The sequence below is a fragment of the Lutra lutra genome, chromosome 4 (genome assembly GCF_902655055.1).
Source record: "Lutra lutra chromosome 4, mLutLut1.2, whole genome shotgun sequence".
In the NCBI taxonomy this organism is placed as follows: domain Eukaryota; kingdom Metazoa; phylum Chordata; class Mammalia; order Carnivora; family Mustelidae; genus Lutra; species Lutra lutra.
The window spans coordinates 182178337-182204081 of NC_062281.1; the positions used below are offsets into that span (position 1 = coordinate 182178337).

Genomic DNA, 25745 nt, shown 5'->3' on the forward strand with positions numbered 1-25745 from the left:
ACCTCGCCAAGGAAATTAGACTTTATCTGGGGCAATGGGGAAACACAAGAGGGTTTTGCTCAGGGGAGAGGTGTGCTCAGACCCAGGAATTAGGAAGGACAGCCGTGGGGGGAGGCTCTGAGGCCCGGGCAGCTGTCGTGGGGGCCACTGAGGTGCCTGGGTGGCTGCAGGCTGGGCCTCCCAGGGCAGGGAAGCAGGGTGCGGGGCCTGGAGCAGACGCAGGCTGACAGGGTGCTGTCTGGCAGAGCGGAGACGACAGCCCAGAGGGCGGAAGTGCTGAAGGACTTCTCCCGCTCCTCGTCCAGCGCCAGCAGCTTCGCCAGCGTGGTGGAGGAGACCGAGGGTGGGGACGCGGACGACACAGGCCTGGTGAGAGGCCCAGGGAGCCGTGGTGCTCTCCAGTGGCTGGGAAGCAGCCCTTTGGTCCCTGTAGATACTCGGGGCAGAAGCGTGCTGTGTGGGTGAGATGTGGGTGTGCTGAGATGCAATCAGGGGACCCAGCCCAAAGGAGTCATGCAGACGAATGCTCCTTACTCTGAAGCCTTCCATGGCTCCCCAGTGTCACCCCCAGAGAGCCCCATCTCTAAAGGCTCCATTGAGGAGCCAGTCCCTCCCCAGCCTCACGTCTTACCACTTTAGCTGTCCTATGCTCCGTTGCAGTCCCCGCAACATACCAGGCTTAACCCACCTCTGGGCCTTGTCACTTGCTACGGCCTTGGTCTGGAACACTCTCCCTGTCTCCTCTTTCCCCCTTTGTCTGACTGACTCCTATTCATCCTTCCCACTCGGCCTCCCATCACCTCCTCCTGAAAGCCTTCCCTGATTTTCTAGTCCCAGGGTAGGTTGGGAACCCCCTTTTCATGCTCTCACAGCCCCCCAGGGCTTTGCCTTTAGCACCCTCGTGTCATTCTTCATTCAGCAAAGCTCTCGCAGCCCCCTCTTCCTTGCCAGGCCCTCTTCCAAGTGCTGCGGATGCAGCAGGGAGCAGGGAAGACCACGGCCCTGCCCGTGGGGCTCAGAGTCTGGAATTCTGCTAGTCTCTTCACAGCCTGTCTTGCCTCCTAGACCTTACTGTCTGAGGGCAGGGACCCTGTCTGCTTTCTCTTACCGGCTCAGCCCAAGATAAACCTCAGAATGTTTGCTGAATGAATGAATGGGAGTGCGTAGTGTATACCCCCCCATCCTCCTGTGGTCTCGCTGGGGCAGATGTTGCTGGGCCCCCATCCTCTTTGCAGGGGTCAGGGTGAGGGGTTCTGGATTGCAAACAGAGGAGGCCGGGAGACGGGGCCGGGAGCCCAGCCAGCCCCTGGAGAAGAGCTGACCTCCCTCTTTCTCTCTTCCCCCACTCCCAGGAGAGCGTCTCATCCTCAGGGACGCCTCACAAACGGGACTCCTTCATCTACAGCACGTGGCTGGAGGATAGCGTCAGCACCACGAGTGGGGGCAGTTCTCCAGGTACCAGGCCACAGGCAGCTTCCCCTGCCAAGCCCCCCTTGTGGCAGGAGGGGGACAGGGAGAAGCACAGAGGGCCGAGACCACTCCTCATGCCCCAGGCAGTGGGTGTGTGCCCGGCCTGCGGCACCCCCCCCTACAGCGGGGACAGCGGATGGGTCATTATCTCACCGAGAAGGCTGCTGACTTCAGGAGGGCTCTTGGGGGATGATGGAGGAGCGGTCAGGAAGGGAGGAGAGGGGGATTCCCTGAGGGAGGGACTCCGTGGGGGCAGGGGCCTGGAGCACCGGTGCCTACTGCCCATCCATGCGTCACTCTCCCTGGTGCCTCCCCGCGGCCAGTGAGGTGGCTCCCTCCTGCCCCCTTCCCCAGGCCCCTCACGGTCACCCCATCCCGAGGCCGGCAAGTCGGGGGACCCTGCGTGTCCCGAGATCAAGATCCAGCTGGAGGCGTCTGAGCATCACACATCCCAGCTGGTAGGTGCCGCTGCCCGGGGCCTGCCCGGTGAGAACGCTCCCCCAGGAGGGGGTCTGCTGCTGGGGAAAGGGGACAGGTGTCCAAGGGGACCGGGGGTGGACGGCAGACCAAGAGGTCCCCTGAGGCCAGGAGGGGCTGGGTTCATCTGGCCCTGCGGGCAGCCCTTGTCTTCTGCTTGTCTATGTCTCCTGCCCGGTGTTGTCATCTGTCCTGTGTCTCCTGCCCCGTGTTGTCATCTGTCCTATCTCCTGCCTCACCCGCACTCTGTCCGCGCAGGGCTGTTAGCCAGGCTCCCGTTCTGAAGGTGACACTGAGCAGGTCAGACCCAGTCCTTGGCTCTTGTTTGGTGTGGAGAGGGCGGGAGGGGGCAGGGGTGGGCGGGAAGGGGATGTGACTCCTCCTTGTTCCTCTACCGTCTATGGACCTGGATTGGAACCCTCTGTCCCTCAGAGGTTGGGTGGGACTCTGGAGGTCACTGGCCCCTCTCCGAGACTTGGTTTCCTTATCTGTGTAGTGGGTCCAATAGCTGCTGCCTCACCTCCAGCCACCAGTTGCTGGGAGGATATGATGGGAGCCTGCGAGGGACTTGGGAATTGCTGGGAGGAAAGGGCCTGGGGGATTCCCAGTGGGACCGGAAGACCCGGAGATAGAGCCTGGGACCGCGGGGGTGGGCCCCTCCGGCCTCTCTCTCGCTTCATGGCGCGTTCATCTCCCTTTACCCTGCAGATGAGGCCGCAGAAGCACAAGGTGAAGATGCTGTGTCAAGTCCAGGTGGCTAGGCCCTCTGCCCCCAAGGCCAGCACCAGCCTGTGGGCTGTCCCCTGTTCCCACCTTGGCCACCTGTCTGGGCTGTCTCTGCAGGGCAGAGCCATCCAGACCTGGGAGGGGGAAGCTGCTGGCATCATCCCAACCCCCCGAGGCTGGGGCAGGCTGTGATCAGTTGAAGCAGAACCCCAGACCTGGCTTGCCCCCACCCCGGGCCCTTCATCACACCTGGGTGCCCCTCTGGACTCATGGGGAGCAGGATGGGAGGGGAGGACTGACCTATCTCAGTGCATACACAGCCTACTGTGGAGGCAGTGGGATGTGAAATCTGGGGGAGTGAGTGCTGGGCTGGGAGTCCTGAGTCCTGGCTTCCAATTTTGGTTCTGCTGTGTGACTTTGGGCAAGTCCCCATCCCTCTCTGGGTACCTCTGCTGCAAATGGACAAGATTATTTCAGAGGTCATTGAAGACTGTGATTCCATGCACCTGCCCCAGAATGGGGGCTGTCCTCCTAGGGGCCCCCATCACCCTACCTTGCTTCTTGGGTTCCCTGGGACCCCAGGTGGGCTGAAGGGCTGGGAGCTGGCCATGCCCGTTGCCCCTCCTGGACCCTCAAGCTCTACCACATGTCCTGTCCACTGCCTCCACCTGACAGACAAGTGGCCCCCTGAGGGGGAGGGGGACCCATCTAGCTCCTCAGCCAGCACCCAGCTTAACCCCTGCCATCCCATGCTCTGGGCACCCCAGGTTGAGGGGTCTCAGCTGGCCTAAGAGTTATGGGCCTTGCCTTTGCGCCCCCCCACCCAACTCCCAGGGAGGGGGCAGCCAGGCCCAGCTGCTGTGAGTCCACATCCTTGTGTGTGTCTGTCCACACTTTTTAGGCACCACACCAAAGGCCAGCCTTCCGGCCCCAACACCCATTTTGGAAGCCCCCGTGGCTGTGTGTATGTCAGTAACGGTTGTACAAAATAAATTCTATTTATCGCTATTGTACCCCGGGTCAGGCCTGGCTTTGTGCGGACCCGACCAACTCCAGACAGATCTCAGTGGCCCCGGGGTACCAGCCTGTCCGTCCCCCTCATCCCACCCTTCAGAGCTGCAGGGGTACCTCCATGGCCAAACTGGGTTCTGTGTGCTTCCCTCCCATCGTGCTGCCCTTCCGTCCACCCTGCTCCCTGTCTGTGCAGGGGGGAGGAAGACCGCTCCGCGGTCAAGCTGACCTCGGTTTCAGTCCCGGCGCCATCTCTTTCTATCTGGGGGGCCTTGAGAAACTGGATCCACAGTTTCCACTTCAGTGAAATGGGAGCAAGAGTATCTGTCCCCAGGGCTTGTGATGGGGGCTCCTCGAGCTGGTGTATAGCAAGCACCTGGCTCATTGGTACACAGTGGGTGCTGGGTGATTGGCTTCCGGCTCTCCTTTCAGTTGCTCAGAGAAGCACAAGCATTTCCTCAATATGGCCACCAGGGGGCGCCAAGGGATCGCTTACCGGGACGGACGGTCCTGGGCAGTTACAGTAAGGGTACGGCGTGACCGGGGTGTGCACAAACCGGGGGGCCGAGCCTGGGTGAGGGAGTCATGGAGCAGACTCCGCAGCAGTGCTGCCCGAGCATCCTGGAAAGGCCTAAAAAGGGTCCCTGGGCCAGGGAACCGCAGGTGCAAATGTGGTGGAGCAGAGTGCCTGGAACTGGGAAGGGAGCAAACAGTTCTATTTTTTTTTTTTTTTTTTTTTTTGAAGATTGTATTTCTTTCTTTTTCTTAAAGAAAAAGAAATTTTATTTATTTAATAGAGAGAGAGAGAGATCACAAGTAGGCAGAGGCAGGCATAGAGAGAGGGGGAAGCAGGCTCCCCACTGAGCAGAGAGCCTGATGCAGGGCTCGATCCCAGGACCCTGGGACCATGACCTGAGCCAAAGGCAGAGGCTTTAACCCACTGAGCCACCCAGGCACCCCTGAAGACTATTTCTTTACTTAGCATTCATGTACGGGGGTAGAGGGGCAGAGGGTGAGGGGAGAGAGAATCTTTTTTTTTTTTTAAGATTTCATCTATTTATTTGACAGAGATCACAAGTAGACAGGCAGGCAGAGAGAGAGGAGGAAGCAGGCTCCCCACTGAGCAGAAAGCCCGATGTGGGGGGCTCAATCCCAGGACTCTGGGATCATGGCCCGAGCCGAAGGCAGAGGCTTTAACCCACAGAGCCACCCAGGTGCCCCGAGAGAGAGAATCTTAAGCAGATTCTGCACTGAGCACAGAGCCGGACCTGGGGCTCCATCTCACAACCCTGAGATCATGACCTGAGCCGAAATCAAGAGGTAGAGGTGGGCGTTCAGCTGACTGGGCCACCCAGGGGCCCTGCAAACAGTTCTGAGTGATGGGAAGGTGACAGGGTAAAGGTGAGGCCAGAGCCATGTGGCCTTGAATGCCAGACCAAGGGGCCAGGGGTCTGTGCTCAGGGCAGTGGGGAGCCATGGAGGATTTAAAACCAGATTGCCATAGAAGCTGGGGTTGCTGCTGGGCTGGGCAATGTCAGGCAGGGAAGGGAGTGTCGAGAAGGCCGTCCTTGGGGACAGTGGGCAGGCCTGGAAGGACTGGGGGGCATGAGTGTCTGGCTGAAGGGCCTGATGGGATGTGGGGCTGAGGCGGGGGAGTCCAACCCTGCTACTGGGTGGGGGGGTCCCCTCTGAGGTAGGAGGGCAGGATGAAGAGTAGCTTGGGGTGGCACATGCCTTCCTGAGAGCTTTGTGGCCTCTCCTCTGCCTGCCACAACCCCCACGCCCTCCCCAGGACAGTGGTGAGCGCACACCTCCCCTCTCCAAGGGGCTGCCATGTTTTTCCTGACAGTGGTGCTAGGATGTCTGGGGCCACCCAGGGGCTGTGACTCACAACCAATCCCTAACCCCGCCCGCCCGGTTTGGCTCTAGGCTGCCCTGGGCTCCATGGGTCCCCTACCAACCCCTGCACAGCCTCACCCCAGTCCAGTAGCCTGAAGCCTCCCTGCCACCTTCCGTCCTCCCCTCTGTCTCTTGCCCGGCCTCCTCCCACCCCACCATGGAAGGGTTAGGGTTAGGCAGCCGCAGTTCAGCACCAAGGTCAAGAGCTGGGTGCCTTTACCTCCTCTCTCTGTGACTTGGGGGACATGATTTTGGCTCTCTGGGCCTCAGTTTTCTCATCCGCACAGTGAGAGTGCTGATAGTTCTGACTTGGGTACCCTGACATGAGGATTCAGGGGTGCAGCCCCAGCACCGGGTGTGCTCTATAAACAGTGAACGTGTTGGGGGGGAGTGATTTGTCGTTAACGGGGACCAATACAGCAGCCCCATCGGAGGGTGTGGGGTCGGCTTTCTGTGCAGAAGACGGAGTAGCCCGTGCCGGCCCGACGCAGATGTCCAGACCTTGGGGACGTGTGATCACCAGTTGCTCCCGAAGCCTCAGCTCCCCGGGCTTTGCCGGGACTGACAGTCCTTTCAGAAGGGGGCTCGGATACCCTCACCTGTGTGCTTCCCCACGCACCCCGCATGCACTCTGCTCTGCTCCACGGCTGGGCCGGAGCCCCGGGGTCTGTCACAGCAGACGTGGAACCTGCCTTTGCCGGCCCAGCCTGCACCAGCCCCGCTCTGTGGCCAGGGCAGACCTCTGGGCTGAGTTTCGGGCTCGGCCCCAACCCATCCCCACCTCCCCAGCCTCCAAGGTGGGGCCAAGGGAGGCTGGCCTCCAGGATCAAAGTGTCCGATGGTTTCTCTTGGGCCCGCGCCAGCTCCTGGCTTGCTCTGGGTTCTGAGGTGGGGAGGGCGGGCCAGGACACTGACCCCAGGCTGGAATTAGGGCTTGGGTGGGGGGCCCCAGGCTCCGAGAAGCCGGGGACTGTACTTAGAAATAACTCCAGCGGTGGAAATGGCAGCCAGGGGTGTCTCCAGACGCAGGAGGCAAGAGGCCTCCTGTAGAGGGACTTGGGAGCCTGACTGACCCGACACCCGTCTCCCCTGCCTCAGAGCTGGTACCTGTCCCTCCAGGTTGCAGGTTCACCACCTATAAAAGGAGGACAAAGCCTTACCTATTGCTGTGAGGAGGCTGTCATGGCTTCTGAGGTGCCTGGCCTAAGACCCATGCCCACTAGGAGGGGTCCTCCCCCATCCCATAGCAGCTGGGGTGTGCACCGTCATCCACGGCTAACCCTGGGCGACTTCGCCAAAGAGACGGCCGCAGGCCCAGGCCCGCCCCGTGCCAGGGGACCCGGACCTGGATGTTCTCTACTGCTTAGGCCACAGGGGGTACTTAGCCAGGGACCCTGGAATGTAGAGGTCCCTCCCTCCCTCCCTGTACCCGCCCTGCCCAGGGGACAGCCAGGGACGGAGCCTCCTGAAATAACCAGATCTGGTTAGGGAGGCTAATTTTAAAAGCCACTCTGGCTGCCCCATAGGCCCTTCTGGGAAACCATGAATGTCCCTGTGTTGCCCCTGGGAAGCAGGGTGAGGGGCGAGCAGCAGGGGCCGGGGCTGGACTCCTCACCCTGTTAGGGCGGGAGACCCCCAGCTGCCACTCAGGGCCTTCCCATCCAGGACCCAGAGTCCCAAGGCCAATGTTGGGGCTTAGGGGCCCAGCCTCTACCCCGATCCACTCAGGGAGAACCCTGGAATCTTTGGATCTCTGTCTCTCTCTGCCACTGACACTTGAGGTCCCTCTTTGCAGGAGTGGCTCTGTCCCCTTCTCTCTGGGCCCATCACGAAGGCGGTCAGACAACATTCCTGACAGACCATAGGCTGGCGCATACACACCAGGTTGGACTGGGTGCCCACCTGGGAACCAGGGGCCTGTTGGGGAGGACAGCGGTCCTGGAGGCGGACAGGGGCTATAACGGGGCAGGCAGAGGCCATGTCGAGGCACAACATGGGCCATCTGGACAGGCCAGGTGCCAACAGAAGGAATGAACTCCAGGGGTAGGGTTGCCAGATTTAGCAAGTAGAAACACAGAGCCCAGTTAAACTTGAATTTCAGATAAACAAGAAATAATTTTTAGTTTAAGTATACCTCATTCAATATTTGGGACATACTTATACTAAAAAATCATTCCTTGTTTATTTGAAATTCAAGTTTAACTGGTCATCCTATATTTTATCTGGCAGCCCTAACCTTGGGAGGTTCCAGGAGTGAGCCGAGAGGTTTCTCGGGAATGGCAGGTTTTATAGCCTGTGGGAGTCCCAGGCTTGGTGGGGGGATAGCACAACCATGCCCTGTCTCATGGCGGGGGCACACCTCCTGCCCACAGGGAGATTTCAGTTTTCTGGTCATAGGGACCGTCCTTGGGAGCCTGGGGGCGGAGGGGCCGTGACCCTGACACCAGCACCACACAGGGAACCACAGGGATAGAAGGGAGGGTCTGTGTATGTTCCCCACTGAGCCGCAGGGTCTAACCCAGGGCCTGGCACATAGTAGGGGCTTCATAACTATTTGCTGAATGAGTGAAGTATCTTCCCTACCTCCGTGGGGATGGGCACGCTTGGCCAGCAGGGGGCTCCAGCAGCCTACCGTGCAAGCTCCGTGGAGCTCACTAGTGTGTGCAGAGCCCCCATCCCGGGGTCTCCCCAAAGGGAGCTGCGAGAAAGAAGTGAAGGACGAGGGGCTGGAGAGAGGAGGCCAGTTTTTCCCTATGGCTCCCCCGCCCCAGACTCCGCTCTCAACCGGAGTTCAGCCTGGGCAAGAGGGCTGTAGGAGGTGGGGACTAGGGCAGGAGAACCTCCGGCTGACAGCATTGGGGGGTTGCTTGGGACGAAAGTGGAGGGGCAGACCACAGAGGTGTTCTCAGGGTTCCTTCGCGGGGACACTCAGACAGCCGGGGGAATTCCTGGGACCCAGGTAGTTGGGGACCCTCTCTGGAGAGCTGAAATTGGCCTTTTCCTGTAGGCTATTAATCTCAGGGGACTTCCTGGAGGGAATGACTATGCCCTCTCACACCTCCCCAAGAAACAGAGGTCCTTAAATAGCTTTTCATCCCTCATTCATTCATTCATTCCTGACTCACCCACTGTCACCATTTGCTGAGATGACCTCGCTTGGGGACTTGGGCTAAAGGACCATAGCAAATTGTCTGGGCTTAAAAGGAGCGCACCTGTTCTAATGCCCGCACTGTCCCTGGCTCCCTGTGCAGTCCTAGGCAAGAGACTAAGGACCTGGGCTTTGCCATCCCTGCCATGGGGATGGGGCCCCCAGCCCCCCGCTGGAGTAGCTAAAGGTGGAAGATGGTGCCAGTCCACAAAGAGGGCTGCGGTGGCGGGGGGCACCTCCTGATCAGTGTTGTTACCCTCAGTGTCCTTCTCATGAGGTCCCTGCATGCCGGTCAGGGAGCTGCCCCTGGCCCTGAGGCCCTGGCTTCATGGCCAGTGTCACGCTCAGGTTTATCATCTCAGCCCTCGTCCCTCCTTCTCAGGGAATGTCATCTCTTTCAAGATGCCTCTGGCCTCCAGATACAGCAATGAATCCTTCGGGGAAAAGCAAGAAGTAGGGACAGAGGTTGGAGCCGCCATCGGAAGGCAGGGCTTGGGCCTGGCCCCCTCTAACCTGCAGTGTGGGCTGGAGCTTGTCTCTTCCTGCCCTGGATCTCGGTTTCCCCAGTTGTACAACGAGGGGTTGGGGCTGGACATCCTCCATGCCCTGGAAGAGGCCTTTCTGTGTGTCATCCTGTTAGTAACGGTTTAGCTCCGAGCCTATAATCACATCTGCCCTGGGAAGAACTAACACAGCGTTTCTTTAAATTGGGCTCTAATTGCGGCTTTTAGTGGAGTCAGATGCTCCCCATCCCCCAGCTGGTCTGAATCAGGGAGGTTGTCCCGACCTGCCCTGCCAGGCCTAGGAATCCCCTGGGATTGTTCTAGCTGTCATGGCGCTGGTGACAGGTCAGGCACTGGGGTCTCCCAAGAGTCTACTGTGTGTCAGGCCCCAAGCCAGGCACTCTCCATCCGGAGGACTCTGGGTCATCTCACTACATCCGTGGGAGGCAGGGGCCACTGAACCACTTTTCAGAGAGGAAACTGAGGCACGGAGAAGTGTAGTCACTTACCCAAGGCTGCTCATCTAGGAAGAGGTACAGGCCGGATTTGAACCCAGATCTGTTTGATTCCAGGGTGCTGCGCTCAGCCTGAAGCTGAAGAGCCACGCCCCATCCCCAGCTCGGACAAACCCCTCTCCTGGGGGGCTCTGCGGGAGCAGCAAGCGTCGCCCAAGCCCCCCATCACAGCTTTTTCTGTCCACATGTGACCACAGCCATTCCGCTCCTTCCCCACTGGTTGCGCCTGGAGAACAGGGTGTTGGTGGACGTGGCCAGAGGCAGCTCTGTGGGGCTCGGGTGGGGCAGGGGCCTGTGGTTTCCCTGTTTGTTCTGGAGATCCCAGCCGCTTCCCTGAGGAGACAGCTAGTGGTTCCCAGGCCACAGCCCCTTGGGTGGAGCCAGACCACGGCTGGCCAGCCTGGGAGCCCTGCCCGCCAGCCCCACTGGGCTCTGCCAGGCCCTGGTGCTGGGTGGTCTGGGCGGGGGCCAGAGGGGCTCGATCAGGGCTGTGGGACAGGAGCCGGGACTGGGGCCAGGCTCGAGGCTGCCCTGCCAGGGACCTGGAGGGGTCCTGAAGGCTGGGGATGGCTGGACGAGGGATAGAGGCAGGCGTGGGGTCAACACTGCCTTGTGGGGAGCCCAGGAGGGAAGGCCCCAGACCCTGGTTCCATCTAAGGGCCTCAAGAGAAACATTCTCCCCCTCCAGGATTGTCTCTATTGGGTGGTTTCAACCCAACCATTGAGTTGGTTGAGACAGGAGCCTAACTCAGAAGCCGGTGGGAAAGTCAGGGTGGCAGGCAGAAGACCTAGATCCTGGCTCTGTGCTCCTCTGGACCTCAGTGTCTCCATCTGTACAATGGGAAGGGAACAGGAATCCATGCTTGTCGAGGGCTCATCTGCCCGGGTAGGTAGTCGCTGTGGGGTGGGTAGCCCAGGCTGGAAGTTTCTCAGTTGTTCCCAGATTCATTTCCAGAAGCTTCCGACAACACCTCCTCCCTGCCCAACACACACTTTGGACGAAACCCAGAGGTGAACACCTGCTGGAGTGGAAATGGCTCCTGCGGGTTTTGGAGTCTGACAGACCCCAGTTCAAATCCTGGCCACTGGCTTGCTGTGATCTTGAATGCGCCATTTTCTCTCTGTGCCCTGCAGCTTTAAATGCCATCCCAGCCCCACTTCTGTCTCCAGTGAAGTTCCTCCACTGAACCCCAGACTCTTCCTTCCCAACTACCTATGGGCACATCCGCCCCCACGTCCAATGGACATCTCTAAGCTAACATGATCCAAACCACATCTGTATTTTCTCTCCAGATCTGTTCCCCATATCCATAAATGGCACTCCACCCAGGTGCTCAGGCCAAAAATTCAGGGGGCATCCCTGGTTCTGCTATTTCCTCTGCTCTCCACAGTGAGCCCATCAGCAAGCCCTGCTGGCTTCGACTCCCAAACATGCCTGGGATCCAGCTGCTTCCCACCACCACTACACTGGGCTGGTCCAAGCCACCAGCACCTCCACCCCCAGTGACAAAAAGGCCTCCAGAGTGCCCTCCAGCATCGACTCCTGGCGTCCCTGGGCCCTCCTCTGCACGGCTGCCAGAGCGATCTCTCCAAAGCATCAGTCAGACCACGTCTCCCTCGGTGTCTAACCCATTTTATTGAGTGACCTTCACCTTGATGTCTCATTCTCTCTGGGCCATGTTCCTCTCTGGCCTCCAGCCCTGAGCTTTGTCCGGGGGACAGTGGCAAGAGGCCTGTGTCCCAGGAGATCCCTCAGGCATGGCAGACAAAGGGCCCACCAAGAGCCAAAACTGGCCATGAGAGTGGATGTCAGGACAGTAGCGTCCTTGGGGCACAGCCTCTCTACAGCCATTGTTCCCCAACCAGGTATGACCTGAGTGGGCAGGAAGCTAATTCCAGGGCCCTCAGCCAGTATGTGCAAGCCCAGGCTGACCCTGGAGACCCTGGAGCCACCCACCATGGCCTGGGCGGGAGGAGGCAGGGGCTCTGCGGGAGGCCTTTGGGCACAACAAGGACACAAACTGCATAGGACAGGACCTCTGCCAGGGACGTCCCACCCCAGCCACCTTTGCATTACATTCCTGACCCCTCCTTGCTGCTCCTTACCCCACCGAAAGGAGCTATCAGGATGATTAAAGGCCACTCTGGAGCCACAGTGCTTGGCCTCACGCCCTCTTTCATCCCCTGTTGGTGGTGCGGCTTTGCATAAGTCACCAGTTTCTCTCTGTTTCTGTGTCTTCATCTGGAAACGGGGGACAGACACAGTCCCACCCTCTGGGAGTAGTGGGAAGGGTAAGTGGGTTCAGGGCCTGTGAGGTACTGGGAACCGTGACTGGCACTCTGGGGGACACCATAGGAATGTTGGCAAGTGTGCCCACCACTCGGCTTCCAGTGATCCTCGGCCTGTGTTCCAATGGGTAGAAGGGACAGGTGGCCCTGGCTGGTGGTGGACCCCAACCCGGCCTGCCCCCCACTTGGCTGATGGGGCCCATGTCTACCCCATCCGGAGGCCGGCACCCACAGCAGAGGAGTCAGAAGAGGACCTGGAACCACGACAGGGCAGCAGCACCAGGAAGCCCCAGGAAGCCACCCAGACACTCCAGAAACTCGGGAGCCCAAATCCCCTTCTGAGAACTTAATCCCCCCAGCCCCCCCACTCCCACCCCCAGATCGGCTGGTGCTAGATCTTGCTGGGAGGTCTTGGGTTAGCCACCAGGGCTAATTATAAACTCCACTGGCGCAGGGCTCTTACTACGCGCATCTGACGGCTTCTGTGGCTGGTGGGGCCTGGGTTGTTTTCATTGGAGAGATTAGCACCCAGAGGCCAGGGAGGGGACAAGGGCTGGGAGCCAGGCAGACCTAGGTGCAACTTGCAGCTGTCCCTTTCAAGCCATGGGCTCTGAGCAGGTCACTGTGCTCTGCCAGTCCTCTCCCTTCTCATCTGCAAAATGGGGATGATAACGCCTGCCTCACAGGATGGTGGGGGCAGTATATGTGACAAGATGGCAACTTCATGGCCAAGTCCTGGGTGCTTAGATGGGTGTGTGGCATGTTCTGGGTATGATTCTCTCGCCTTCCCTCCATCTCAGAGCAAACAATTTGCTGATGACCTATTCATTCGTGTGCTGGTCTAGCTTCCTCCTTGACAAACTGAAGTGGGACTCTCAGGCCCATATTTGGGGTTTCCCATCCCCATCTCCCGAGCCCCAGTTTCTTCTGCCTGGTCTGCTCTAGCACTTTCCTTGGGCAGCCAAGATGATCTTTCAAAAATGAGGCTTACTCCCCAGCTCCCCAGGTGCTCGGTCCACCTGCAGCTCCTTAGAATGGCATCTGAGAACTTCCTGCCGATCTGTCCCCACGGGGTCCTCCAAAGTCCCCTCTGTACCCTCATGTCCTGCCTCAGGACTCCTTGGCCTGTCAAGCCCCAGCTGACTGGTTGCTTTCTCTGCCTCTGGGCCTGCCCCACTGTTCCTGTACTGGTCAGGTGCCCCCTCCCTGCCCCACGGCTTCCAGCTTCCTCGCACTGGGATGGCTTCTGGCAATCTGTGTCTTGAGATAGGAGCTTTCCGAGGACGGAGAGACTCGCCTACTCCCAGAGTAAAGCAGGGGCCATGAGCTCGGTCTCCACCGGGACCAGAGGGGTAGCACTGTCTTAAGGGGTTTAGTGTAAGAGTACCAAGAGTTCTGGGGACTGTGGTAAATGGGAGAGCCGTACCCTGGACGGACAGCCATCTCTTGGCTCCAATCAGCCATTACCTTGCAGAAAGGTGGAGCAGTACCAGCCAGATCTTCCCCCCATTTTTTTTTCCAAAAAAAAGCTGGAGAGACTTTATGTCCCAGCCTCTTGTGCAGCTAGTTGGGGTCACATGACTAGTTCTCGCCAATGGATGAGAGTGGAAGCTATGTGTGTCACTTCCAGGAAGAAGTGGTTAAAAAGGGTCCCTACCCCCCTCGATCCCCCCATCGATGTGCTGCTCACAGGACTTCAGTAGTTCTGGTAAGAAAAAGCATCCAGGACTCGGAGGAGGGCAGAGCCACAAGATGGAAAGAGCCTGGGTCCCTGTCACCTGACTGGATGTACCATCACATGTTTGAGATAGAAATAAACTCTTCACTGCGTTACATTCCAGATCTATCTTTAACAGGATAAGGGTTATGTGGATGAATAGAGGTGGATTTGTCAGCCCCTCTCTGTTCTTTCTTCCTGAGAAAGCATCTGAGGGCCTTGCAAACCCGTGCTGAAGGAGGAGGACGCTCACTCTTAGCTTCTGATGGGTGCTGGTGGGCGGGGCTGGGACCACTGTCTCTGGCCCCTGACATGGATTAGTTATAGTAAAGGTGACAAGTGACCTGGAGGCCTTCTTGCTGTGGATTTCAGGGCCCAGAGGCATTCTTCTTGGATTTTCACAGCAACCCAGGACTGGGCTATGTCCCATTTTATTGTTAAGAAAACGGAGACAGGGTGCCTGGGTGGCTCAGTGGGTTAAGCCTCTGCCTTCAGCTCAGGTCATGATCTCAGGGTCCTGGGATCGAGTCCCGCATCGGGCTCTCTTCTAGGCAGGGAGCCTGCTTCCTCCTCCCTCTCTCTCTCTGCCTGCCTCTCTGCCTACTTGTGATCTCTGTCAAATAAATAAAATCTTTAAAAAAAAAGAAGAAAACGGAGACACAGAGATACAGAGCCATTTGCCCAAAGTCACACAGGTACGGAGTGGTGAAGCCCCAGGTCGGCAGATAGCCCCTTCCTCCCGGCCCAACGCCACCCGCACTCCTGGGCCCGGAGTCCAGTCCTCTCCCAAAGAAACAAGCTTGTTTCTCTCTCTTCCTCACTGACCACAAAGACTCAGTTCTGTCCTCAGAAATATTTGGAAAGTTTTATTTAAATGTTTTGTGTTCCCTTTTAACCAACACCAAAAAGAGAAAAGAGATTTTTTTTTTTTTTTTTTTTTTGCCTTTCCAAACAGGAGTGTCCCTTCAGAGAGGAGTGGGCATGTGTGTTAAGAGCTGAGAAATGTCTGCCTGTCCCGGCTGCTCTTCCCGGCCCAGGAAGCCCTGGGGTCGGATGGCCAGTCCCAGCTCACCTCCTGGGAGCCCCTGGCAGCCCCAGGATGAGTGAGCAAACCCCCATCCTGGGGAGAAGAACCTGGTCTCCCCGGCAGGGAGGGACATGAGCACAATGGGACCTGGTGGTTCCAAGAGGGGAGGGGAGTGGGAAGGTCAGATCCGGAATGTTCCATGGAAGCTCCAGGACCTCCAGGTCTGGAGAAGTGTGTTTGCTAGAAAAATAAGATGCTTTGAGAATTTCTGCAGTCAGCCTTCTCTGCCTGCCCAGAGAAACCTACTCTGTTGGCCCAAGGGGCAGCAGGGAGGGAGTAGAGGCCGGAGGCCGGGATCTGGTCTGGCTCCAGTGGAGGATTCCAGAGGGGAGCGAGGCTGGGCAGCAGACTTTGGTTTCCCGGGTCCTCTTTCTGGCAGCTGTCGAGGCTGTGAAGGCCCCCCTACCTGGCCCTTGAGGGGCAGGCTCCCAGACGGTGGGCCATGCTGAGAGGGGGAGGCTGGCCATCTGTCATAGACTGGTGGGTGCCTGGGCCCTGGGCCCTCAGAATAGGATGCCCAAGGGGAGCAGGGCCAGCAGGAGGAGGAGGGGCCCTGGAGAAGGGCCACCTGCTGAGCTGGCCGAGGCACAGTGGTCCTGGTTGGCACCGATGCAGGCCGCGTAAGCCATCACATGGGGAATGTAGTTCTGCTCATGGACGCCATGCAGGAGGTGCGCCATGGGACCCTTGGCGAAGACTGCGACGTCCTCCCCACCATGGGTCTCATAGCGCAGGGGCACGGCGGACTGCGCCTGGTAGTTGTTGTGAGCTGTGGGCCAGAAGAAACACTTGCTGAGAGCCTGCCGGGGGACTGGGCTCTGCTGTGGCTTCTCCCTGCCCTTCCAGGCTGGCTCGAATGCTCTCCTTCTATAGAGGAGGACACAGAAGCTCGGTGCAGGGACGTCACTTTGTGCAAGGGCTGTGGGATTTGGGGCCGAGTCTATTCTGACACAGAAGCCTCCCCTCGACCCCCAGAAGAGAAAAATCCACCTCCTCTGGGCTGTTTAGTGAACCCAGGAAAGCCTCTCACTGGGCTTGCTGAGAGCAGCACAGTGAGACCCCCAAGGACCACTGGGGCCACTGTGAGCAAATGAACATTCAACCATACGGAACTTGAGGGGCACACAGAGAAGGCTCAGCTCTGGGAATTACAGCCACAGTGGAAATGGCGGTGTAACAGCAAAAGGCACAGGGAACCACGTTAAGCCCTTCAGACAACCCTGGGAGGCAGAACTCTTTCACGGAAGAAAGGGAAGCTAGGAAAGGCAAAACTGCACTACCAAGGTCACAGAGCTGCTTAACGGCGGATGGGGAGTTGACCTGAGATTGTTCTGATCCAAGTCCTGGCTATTTGGAGCCTCCCCCGACCTTGGCCACGAGCCTACAGTATACCCAGGCCCATCCCCACGGGGTGCCCTGCCCTGGATTTGGGCAATCTCACCGTAGTCCACCATGGAGACGTTCTCGCGCTCGCCACCTACCACCTTGTAGCCAGGCCCATTGCCGTATAGGATGGAGGTGAAGGGCTTTTTGTCCGTGTCACTCACCATGGGGGCCAGACCTGCACAGGAAGGCATTGACCCAGGGATCTTAGAGCACCAAGACTACAGCTTGGTGATCCCTAGATCCCCTGTGAAGAACCTTGAACCACTCCATGAAGCCACTTTCCCAACCTGATTGATTTCCCACCAACTACCCCCCCGCCCCATTTTCACGGTGCCCACACTCCTCCCGATGGCAGTCCATCCCCCCCAGGCCATGCATCCATCCTCTCTCATTCTTCTATCCACCCATCACCCAGGTAGCCATGCAGCCCCCCACCTGAGCACTCACTTTACTCTGTCCCCTCATCCTATAACGACGCCCATCCCCCAACTCTACCTTCTCTTCCTTACTCCATTCTCGCAGAGTCCCACCTGTGCCAGACCCGGAGCTTGCTGCCTCTCCCTCCCTACTCCCACTCCCCGATGGGCAGACTGCGGGAATGCCCAGTGCCCACCCCAAGCAAGGCCCACTTACCAAAGATAGAATTGCCACGGGGGGTGTACCCCCCAAAGGTGAAGACGTGGGAGTGGTCTGCAGTGACGATGGTCAGCGTGTCTTCCACAGAGGTCATGGTGCCTGCCTTCCCAATTGCCCGGTCCATCTCCACTGCCTCGTGCAGTGCCAGCTTGGCCTTGCCCTCATGATGCCCGTGGTCAATCCTGCCCCCTTGAGACACCAAGGCAAAGGCCTAGGGTGAGGGAGAGAGCTGCACCCCCAGGTCCTGTCACATGACCGCCAGAGAAACCATTCTTTGATGGGGAATGGCCACGTGCCAAGTACCATGTCGGACACATCATGCCGCCGTGCAACCTTTACAGCGGCTCGGTGGGGACAGGTTGTGGACCAAGGGTCCATGCATGGAGAGAGCGAAGCCAGGATTTAGAGCAGATCCACGTGACTGAAAAGCTGGTGCTCTGTCCAGCACCCCTCACGGCCCTCAGAACAGCTTCTCCCAACTCCTCGAAGGAGTCAGAGACCTCTGACAGGTGGAAATGGAACAAGCGTGCCTCAGGGCCTACTGAGTGCCAGGCATAACGAGCTGGTGTCTAGTTTCCCCTTCATAACAATCCAAGGCAGAAATGGGTACAAAATCAGCCCCATTTACAGATGGGGCAACTGAGGCCTTAGGTGCAGAAGTGACATGCCCAAGGTGGGATGACTGGGATTTGAACTTGGGTGTGACTCTCATTCTCCATACCTGGGCAGTGCCCACGGCAGGCCTTCATAAAGGCCTCTAAAGTCTGTGCCACCTCTCTCCTAGGTGGGTGCAAGAGGTCTGGCTTTGCGCCTGGCTTCAAAGTCATGGCCAAGGGCTGCATGACCTGAGGCGACTCCTTCTTGTCTCTAGCAGGAGGACACTGCCTGAGTGGACACTCCCACTTCTGAGGGTCCTGAGCCTGGGCGTCCTCCCTTCCCATTGGCCTGAGCCTCACCACGGTGGCCTGGCAGGCTGGCAGGGTGGGTCCTTCCTTTGTTGTGGTTCTGGGAGCAGTCACAAAGAGGACTGCTCCCAGGGGAGCCCGTGTTCACCACCACTGGTTCCTGGCTGGGTCCTTGGCGTCAGAGGCCTGTTCAGGCCAGGCTGAGACCGCCATGCTTGAGTGGGAACCCCGGGGTTTGGCAAGAAAGCCACCAAGCCGGGCGGCCGGCCGCTGGCCTCTGGAAGGCAGAGGGGCCTGAGTGTGTATATGTGTGGTGAGTGTGTATGTGCAAATGTGTGTGTGTGCGTGTGTGTGTGTGTGTGTGTACAGGGAGAGTTCAGTGAGGCAACATCTGGAACCATGGGAGACAATGGCTGTTAGAACTCTGAAGATTCTGGAAACTTTATCACTTCCTCACACTTCCTATTGTTATTGACTTGGCTATTGTGTAATCATAATAATGGTAATAATAGAAACACCGAAGATTTATTTTCTGCTGGGCTCCGTTCCAAGTACTTTATGTCTCTGAACGCAATGGATGTTAATAATCTCTCTAAGACCATTTTTGACCTCATTTTACAGAAATGTATAGGCAGAGGTCATACAGCACCAGCAAAGAACCAAAGCCTGACTCTAGGGCCTCCCTGCGTGCTGGGAAACCCCGTAACCATTGGCATACAACACTGCCAACTCCTAAAGGGACCGACTCTCCCAGTCTGGGGGATCTGGGACATCCCAGGGTCATGAATCTGACCTTGGCCTCACAAGGGCATAGTAACAGATGCCTGCCATCCAGCTGAGAGCTCCCTCAGACTGATAGGTATCTGACGTGAAGGACCCTGGACCTGTCTTTTGGGAGGAGGGAAGCTCAGGGAGGGACCCCCAAAAGGAAGGCTTCCACCTCCTCTTCTGGGAAGCCTTCCTGGACTACTTGGCCTGACAGGTGCCTCGTGCCTAAAGGAGAACAGCTTGTTGGGCTGGGAGTTTCAACACCATGCATAACCCGTCTTCCCCAAAAGGAATTTAGTCTTCTCCCCAAAAGTGGATGGTTGTCTTTGAAGAGTTGGAGCACCCCATCCCCAGACCCAAAGGCTATATACCCAGAAGCTCCCAGGGAAGTGGCCCTGCAGCCTGGGGCCCTACCTTCGACCAGCAAGAAGAAGCCTTTGGGGTTCTTGTTCAGAATCTTGATGGCTATCTCCACCATCTCTGAGAGTGACGGGTCAGTCACATTGTTCCTGTTCAGCTCATACTGCAAGTCCCCAGGCTCAAAGAGACCTAAAAAAGATGTGGATGGTGAGGTTTTCCTGTGACCCTGCAAGGGGGACCCTCCCCCGCAAGGAGCCTGGGCTGTCTCAGGGAACACAGATTCCCCACACACAACTTGGGGTTAGAGCAAGCCAGGAAGAAGCTGCCCACAGCTGGGTCCAAACTGTGCCCAGCACTGCGGTAGCACAGATGGCCTCGTTTCCCCTTCCCAGCCACACTATGGCAAGGGGATCACCACATGCATTTTTCAGAGGAGACTGGTAAGGGGATCGCTATGTCCATTTTACAGAGGAGACTGAGGCACGGGTGCTCAGTAGCTTGGTATCTTCAGCTGCTAAGTGGGCGATCCAGGACTTAAAATCCATCAGTGCAGTCCCAGGTCTGAAGGGCTCCAGACACGGCACCACAACCCCCCCGGGCAGAAGACCATGAATTCAACGGGGCAGCTTGGGTGTGTACTTACATGTCATGAATAGGTCAGGCTTGAAAGCCATAGTGCCTGGTTCAGGGAAGTAGCAGAAGCTTTGGCTCACTGTCCCTTCTGTTCCCTGAGCTTAGTTTTCTCACTTATGAAATACGACTGATCCATCCCTTGCCCAAGTCACAAGAGTCCACATGTACCAGGTTGGTGCTTCCTGCCCTCAATGTTCCTTCCAGAACACCCTGCCCCTTCCATGAGTTATGTGTACAGCCAGACAAGAGGTGCAATGGATAGAATGCTGTGTGCCATGTGCCCTTCTAGGAGCTTTGGAAGCACAGAGGCACCAGCCTCCAAGATGGCGCCCAATAATTCCTGCCTTCTGAATTTACACCCTAGTGTGTCCCATCCTACACTAAGACTATCCTATGTACCCAATAGAACACCACAGAAATGATGCTATGTGACTTCCATGCCATGACATAAAATATCATGGCTTTAGCTCTGAAACAAGCCACCATGTTGTAAGGACACCCCACCAACTCTACAGAGATCTCCATGTGGTGAGGACCTGAGGCTTCCTGACAATAGCCTGCACCCACTTGCTAGCCATGGGAGGAAGCCATTTTGGAATCCCCGGCCCCAGTCAAGCCTTTGGATGACGGCAACCTCATGGGAGACCCAGCTAAGCCGCCGAAATTCCTGACCCCAAGAAACTGTGTGTAGTCATAAATGTTTACTTTTGTTATGTTTTTTTTTTTTACTTATTTTTCATTTATTTTATTTTTTGGTTTACTCTTCTTTTAAACTGTTTGGAGATAATTTGTTTGGAGATAACAAGTAACTTACACAAGGCATTGGCTCTTTTGTGCTCATAACAACCCTGAAGTCATTTGCCCCATCTTACAGAACAGTCATCATCCTTACTTTACAGAAGAGAAAACTGAGGCGCAGAGAGGAGAAATCACTTGCCCAAGGTTGCACAGCTTATAGGTGGTACAGTGGGATCTGAACCCAGCGCTCAGGCTCTAAGGTCCATGAGGGGGCCTGTTGTGCTACATGGGAACTTACACAGCTCTCCACAGCCTGTGTGTGGCATAGGGTTTGTCATGTGACCCAGGCAAGCGGGTGTGTGTGTGTGTGTGTCTGGGGGGTCCTCCAAGGTGCCCAGCTTTGAACCCATAACCTCCAATGACACACCCAGGACCTACGGGCTGTGCCCCTTGGGAAAGATTGGCAGATTCTGCCACCACTCGCTGGGCACAGCAGCCAGGTGGGACAGGGGACCCAGGTGTTGGCATGGCGGGGCTCAGGGCCTCATTCCACCAAGCCAGGGCCCCTCCCATGCTCCCCACTCCCTGGAGGAGGACCTCCAGTCAAACCAGCAGAGACAGCCTTGCGGGCTTCTGGCCAGGCCACACAGCAGGTCTGGTTCCAGGTCTCCTGCCCCAGCCAGGGGTCAGATTTACCTGGGCCGTGATGCTACTGGGCTGAGGGGCACATCCCAGTCTCCTCCCCAGCCTGAGCTTCTGCTTCCCTTTGTGCTCAATGGAACCACTCACTCTGCACAGGCAGCAGCTTTCAGGCCCAATTCTATGAACCAGAACCCCTTCCACACCTCTCCCAGGTCCTAGAGCCTGAAAGCAAAGGTCTCTAAGTAGGGGGAAGGCTAGGGCCTTGGCCCCCCCAAGTGCTGGACTCACAGCCCCAGCCCCAGGGCACCCAGCTGGGTGTCCTCCATCCCACCTCTCCCCTTCCCCCCAACGTTCCCCCACTTACCCAAGAGATAGTCCACAGTGTAGGGGTCAAGGCTCAGGAGTTCGGTGCGGTTCCAGACGTAGTGAGAGTGCTAGGAGGAACACTTTGTCAGCCATATGGGGGTTGGGGGGTTCGGAGGACTGACCCCAGCTGGTCTCGGGGTCTAGGGAATATATTTGTTTCCTTTAGCCCTTTACTAATCCCTCCTTAAGGCTATCATCTGCCTTCAAGAAATGACAAACAAGAAATTCTAATACAGGGGAATGAGAATGGAGAGACCAGGGGCCACTGTGAGCCCAGAGGCAGCAACAGCGGGGGCTTCCTAGTGGAGGTGACGTCCTCATGGGCCCCTGGAGGACAAGAAGCCAGTGACTGCCTGGGGTCAGGAAGGAGAGTTTCAAACAGCAGGGATGGATCACGGAGGGAAGGAGAGGAAGATACGGGTCACCAGGGGCCTGGAGTGTCCATCAAGAGCTGAGCACTGGGTGTATGATGGAAGTTATGGACAGCCAAGGAGGAAGAGAAGCCCTAGCTCTGCACCAGTGACCCCATCGGAGAGGGTGAGGAAGTGTGGCTGCCCTAGGACAGAGGCCACAGAAGAAGCTGGCTGACTTATCTGGAGAGGGCACCACTCAGCGGCTGGGCTGGGGGCCACGGTACAGCCGGGAATCGGCTGTGCATCCTCAGGACAGACCCTTGCCTTCTCTGGGCAATGACATCAGGATCTGTGGTTCTGGAGCCTCAGGGACTGTTATGAGAAGGAGGGCGAGAAGGCTGAGGAAGTGCCCAGCTTCACTGAGCTGGTTTCCCTGTGTTACCTCATTCAGTCACTCACATCGGCCCTATGAGGAAAGTAGTTATTCCCATTTTGCAGACAAGGATACTGAGATCCAGATGGCAGAGCCACTAGGTGGTAAAGGGGAGTCTGACTCTAGAAGGGTCCAATCTCTCCCTCTTAGAGTCTACACTGAGCTCCAGGGTTAAGCACCTGCCCAGGCTAGAAGGGTTAAACTCTGGTCCCATGTTCCACATAGAGAAACTGAGGCTGGGAGGAGCCATGTCTCTCTGGCTTGGGCCAGGAAGGGGCTCTGGCCTGGCCAGGGCTGACTCAGACAAATGGGAAGGGTTCAAAGTGGCTCAGTCCCGCCCTCATTCATCCTGTGGGGGCCATCCTCAGGCCCCTGCCCCCACCTTGCTTTTGGTCCAGCCCCATCCCACAAGCCCCCCCCACCCCCAGGGGCCAGTCCTGGAACCCTCAGAAACCCAACCCCAGAGTGACATCAAAGTGGTTCCCAGGCTGCTCCCCACTGTCTTCAGTCCTGACCACAGTCATTTCCAGACCCCATCTGCCCCAGGCCCAGCGGCTGCCACAGCCACGCCAGGGAGCCAGCACTCAGGCCCTGCCAGGGCTCCAGCCTTTCTTCCCCAGCACGTGCCCTCACCGCCAGGGCCAAAGCCAAGTCACGATGGAGGGCTTCCACCTCCCCTCATGGCTCGTGCACTCCCCTAACCGTCCTCCCCCTCCTCCTGCTCAGGGCTGGTCAGCCCCTCCCTTGTGGTCTGTCCCCTCCGGGTTCCCGTAGCTCCTGGGCCCTTTGCCATCCAAGCACACAGTGATCCATAATTCCTTGCCCATCTGATTCATCCTTTGGAATTCATGCCCAGCCAGGGGCCCTGCACACAGTAGGGGCTCAAGGGGCTTGAATCTCCATGCAGGTGCTTCCATGGCCACCGTCCTCACCTCTCAGCTAGCTCCCCTGGGTGTCCGCCCCTGGAGGAACTGATTGATCACCTACTATGTGCCATTCACGTGTCTCTGAGACCATTTGGGCCCATCAGGGTTAAGAATGACGACCCCCTCCCCACTGAGGAGGAAACAAACCAAGACTCAGAGAGACGGGACCCAGCCCCTCCCAGCACAAGCCAGCCCTGTAGCCACGGGGCCCCGGGACAGGTTACCTTGTGTCTCGGTTTGAAGCTCTTCCAGATGTCGATGAGGTTCAGCCCGTCCAGCCTCGTGCCCCTGGACTTCTCGTCCATCTCATACTCCACGTCGGTTTTATTCTTGGGGAACATGTACTTCCGGCCGCCCCCCATGATCACCTATGGGGGACAGGAGCCATCAGTACCCCAGGGTTCCAAGCCTCAAGAGCTGGGCTCCTGGAGGCACTGGGGATACTGTGGACGCTTCTCCAGCTCGGAGAGTCTTGGTTTCGGTCCACACCGCCCACCCTGAGCCTCTGCTTTTCCTCTTGGGGAGATGAAATCATGAACATATGAGGACCATGGTTTGGGGCATCTGTGTGGAACGTTGGAGATACTGATAACTTCTCCTACCTAGCTTTCCAGAAGCCTGACTTTGCTCCTGCTCGCTTAAGAGTAACACCATCTACGGAGCACCGCCAGCATGTCAGGCACTAAACACTTCCGATATGTTATCTTTTTTTTTTTTTTTTAAGATTTTATTTATTTATTTGACACAGAGAGAGAGATCACAAGTAGGCAGAGAGGCAGGCAGAGAGAGAGGGGGAAACAGGCTCCCCGCCAAGCGGAGAGCCCGATGCAGGGCTCGATCCCAGGACCCTGAGATCATGACCCGAGCCAAAGGCAGAGGCTTAACCCTCTGAGCCACCCAGGCGCCCCCCCTCATATGTTATCTTAATCAACTTCATTACCAAGGCTCCAAGGGAACCCGTGTCCCCATTTTGCAACTAAAGAAATGGAAACAGGGGATTTTTCCCCGCTAAGCCACACGGCCTTAGTCAGGATTTGAACCCATGGCTCCCTGACTCCAGCGCGGAGGCCCCGGTCCATCTGCAGAGCTGAGGACAGGGAGGCCAAGAGCCTCCTCTCCTCAGCGGGAAGCAGCATGCCACAGGCAAGAGGCCGCTGCCAGGGAGGTCTCGGGGCCGCCCGGCCGGGAGCCTGGGCAAACAACGGCCAGCGCTCACGTCTGTGTAGTCCCCGCCAGGCTAATTTTACTCACCACGGCTGGTGTGCGTGGGCGGACGGACGCGGGACTGTTTGTTTTCCTTGGGAGTCCATGTTTGAAGTCCTGACTATTTTTAAAATGGGGCCAAGAGCATAACAGTTGCCGCCTGCGGTGACCGCCACACCGGTGTCCTCCTGTCACCGCGGGCGTCAGGCCAGGCTGCCGCCCCGGGACACCTTGGGAGAGCAGAGCCCGGCTCTGGCTGGCCTCAGATCCACCGTCCCAGGCCTGGCATTTCCTAGGCTCCAAGGTCTCGCTTCCACTTCATTCCTTCCCAAGAACCCAGGAGTCTGGGCAGATAGCAGAGGTGGAGAAAGCACCCAGGGCCAGCCTGGGTCATAGGGAACTGGAAAGGGCACGGGCTTGGAAGTCAGACTTGGGTCTGACTCCAACTCTGTCACTTACGGACCAAGAGCCTGTCACTTCACCTCTCTTTCGAGCCTCAGTTTCCTCATCTGTAAGATGGATGGGTGTCACCGGCAGGATAGCGGCAGAGGGAAGTGCGTTAATACAGTGTTACAACGTGGTCCCAGCACCCGGGAGCAGCCCAGGGGAAGGTGTTCTCTCTGGCAGAAGCAGAGGACACCAGAGTATTTCCAAAGAGGCAAGTTCCTCACGGCCGGCCCCAGCCAGGAGCTCTGGGGGCAGGGCGGGCTCTGAGGGGAAGGAGAGGGGACCCCGGGTCACCGGCCCCCAGCTCCCCACCCCCGTTCCCACAGAACCTGACCCTTTGGCATTTTCAGAGTGGAAAATGAAGCCCCCAATCTTTTATGCCGGGAGCCTCATCATTTCCAGCCCCAGCAGGGACTTCACACGCTCATTAAACTCCCAAATAACAGACTTGCTGTTTGGCTTTGGGGTTTGGGTTTGTGTCTTTCTTTCTTTCTTTCCTTTTTTTTTTTAGTAAAAGATATTTATTTTCAGGGCGGACACCAGGAGTTGTGTTTCATGTGCAGCCTGAGGGCCGGGGGGCTTTGGGATGATGGAGATGCGGGAGAGGACGGGAGGCAAAGTGGGAAAGAACAAGAGGAAGAGGGGCAGCCTTCGCTCCAGCCCACCCCCTCACTCATGCCCCAGCATGTTCCCCAGTGACCCAAGGACCCCCATCTACACTCGCCCCATGGAGCAGGCTTCCCTAAGCTCCGGTCCCCCTCTCCGGCTGTTCCTGGCACATCTCCCCGAGAAGCAGCCCCGTAATTATACCCTGCGCTTGTACAACAAATGTTCTCACATCCATGACCTCATCTCAGCCTCCAGCGGCCCTGGGAGGGGGCAGGTGGGGCGCCCTATGCTTGTTGCACAGGTGGGGAAACTGAGGCTCGGGAAGGGGAAGCAACTTGTCCCAGGATGTGCGTCAAGTGGAAGCAAAGTCAGGACAGAGGCTTGGCCTCAGATCCATGCTCACTAGGACAGGTCGCTAGGACTGTTTGTCCCGAAAGGGGTGCTCAATCCACTGCCTGGGAAAGGGAAGTCATGGGTGGGGAAAGGGGCCTTGGAAAT

The 25745-nt window shown here is 57.6% G+C and overlaps 2 protein-coding genes across 4 annotated transcripts in view; one reads left to right on the forward strand and one right to left on the reverse strand.

Annotated features, from left to right (window-relative positions):
• RAP1GAP (RAP1 GTPase activating protein) overlaps positions 1–3686 on the forward strand; it is a 49448-nt gene extending 45762 nt beyond the window's left edge. The window contains 5 exon segments of the mRNA XM_047727515.1: positions 246–369; positions 1353–1455; positions 1825–1928; positions 2656–2812; positions 2815–3686. Coding sequence (XP_047583471.1) covers positions 246–369; positions 1353–1455; positions 1825–1928; positions 2656–2812; positions 2815–2873 — 547 coding nt within the window. The 3' untranslated portion in view covers positions 2874–3686.
• A 10910-nt stretch (positions 3687–14596) lies between these two features.
• ALPL (alkaline phosphatase, biomineralization associated) overlaps positions 14597–25745 on the reverse strand; it is a 58241-nt gene continuing 47092 nt past the window's right edge. For all 3 annotated transcript variants that reach the window (XM_047727649.1, XM_047727650.1, XM_047727651.1), the window contains exons 7-12: positions 23213–23356; positions 21275–21344; positions 18952–19086; positions 16862–17053; positions 16284–16403; positions 14597–15611 (exon numbers count right to left, since the gene is read on the reverse strand). In XM_047727649.1, the coding sequence (XP_047583605.1) occupies positions 15346–15611; positions 16284–16403; positions 16862–17053; positions 18952–19086; positions 21275–21344; positions 23213–23356 (927 nt within the window). In that variant the 3' untranslated portion in view covers positions 14597–15345. The remainder of the gene's footprint in view (positions 15612–16283; positions 16404–16861; positions 17054–18951; positions 19087–21274; positions 21345–23212; positions 23357–25745) is intronic.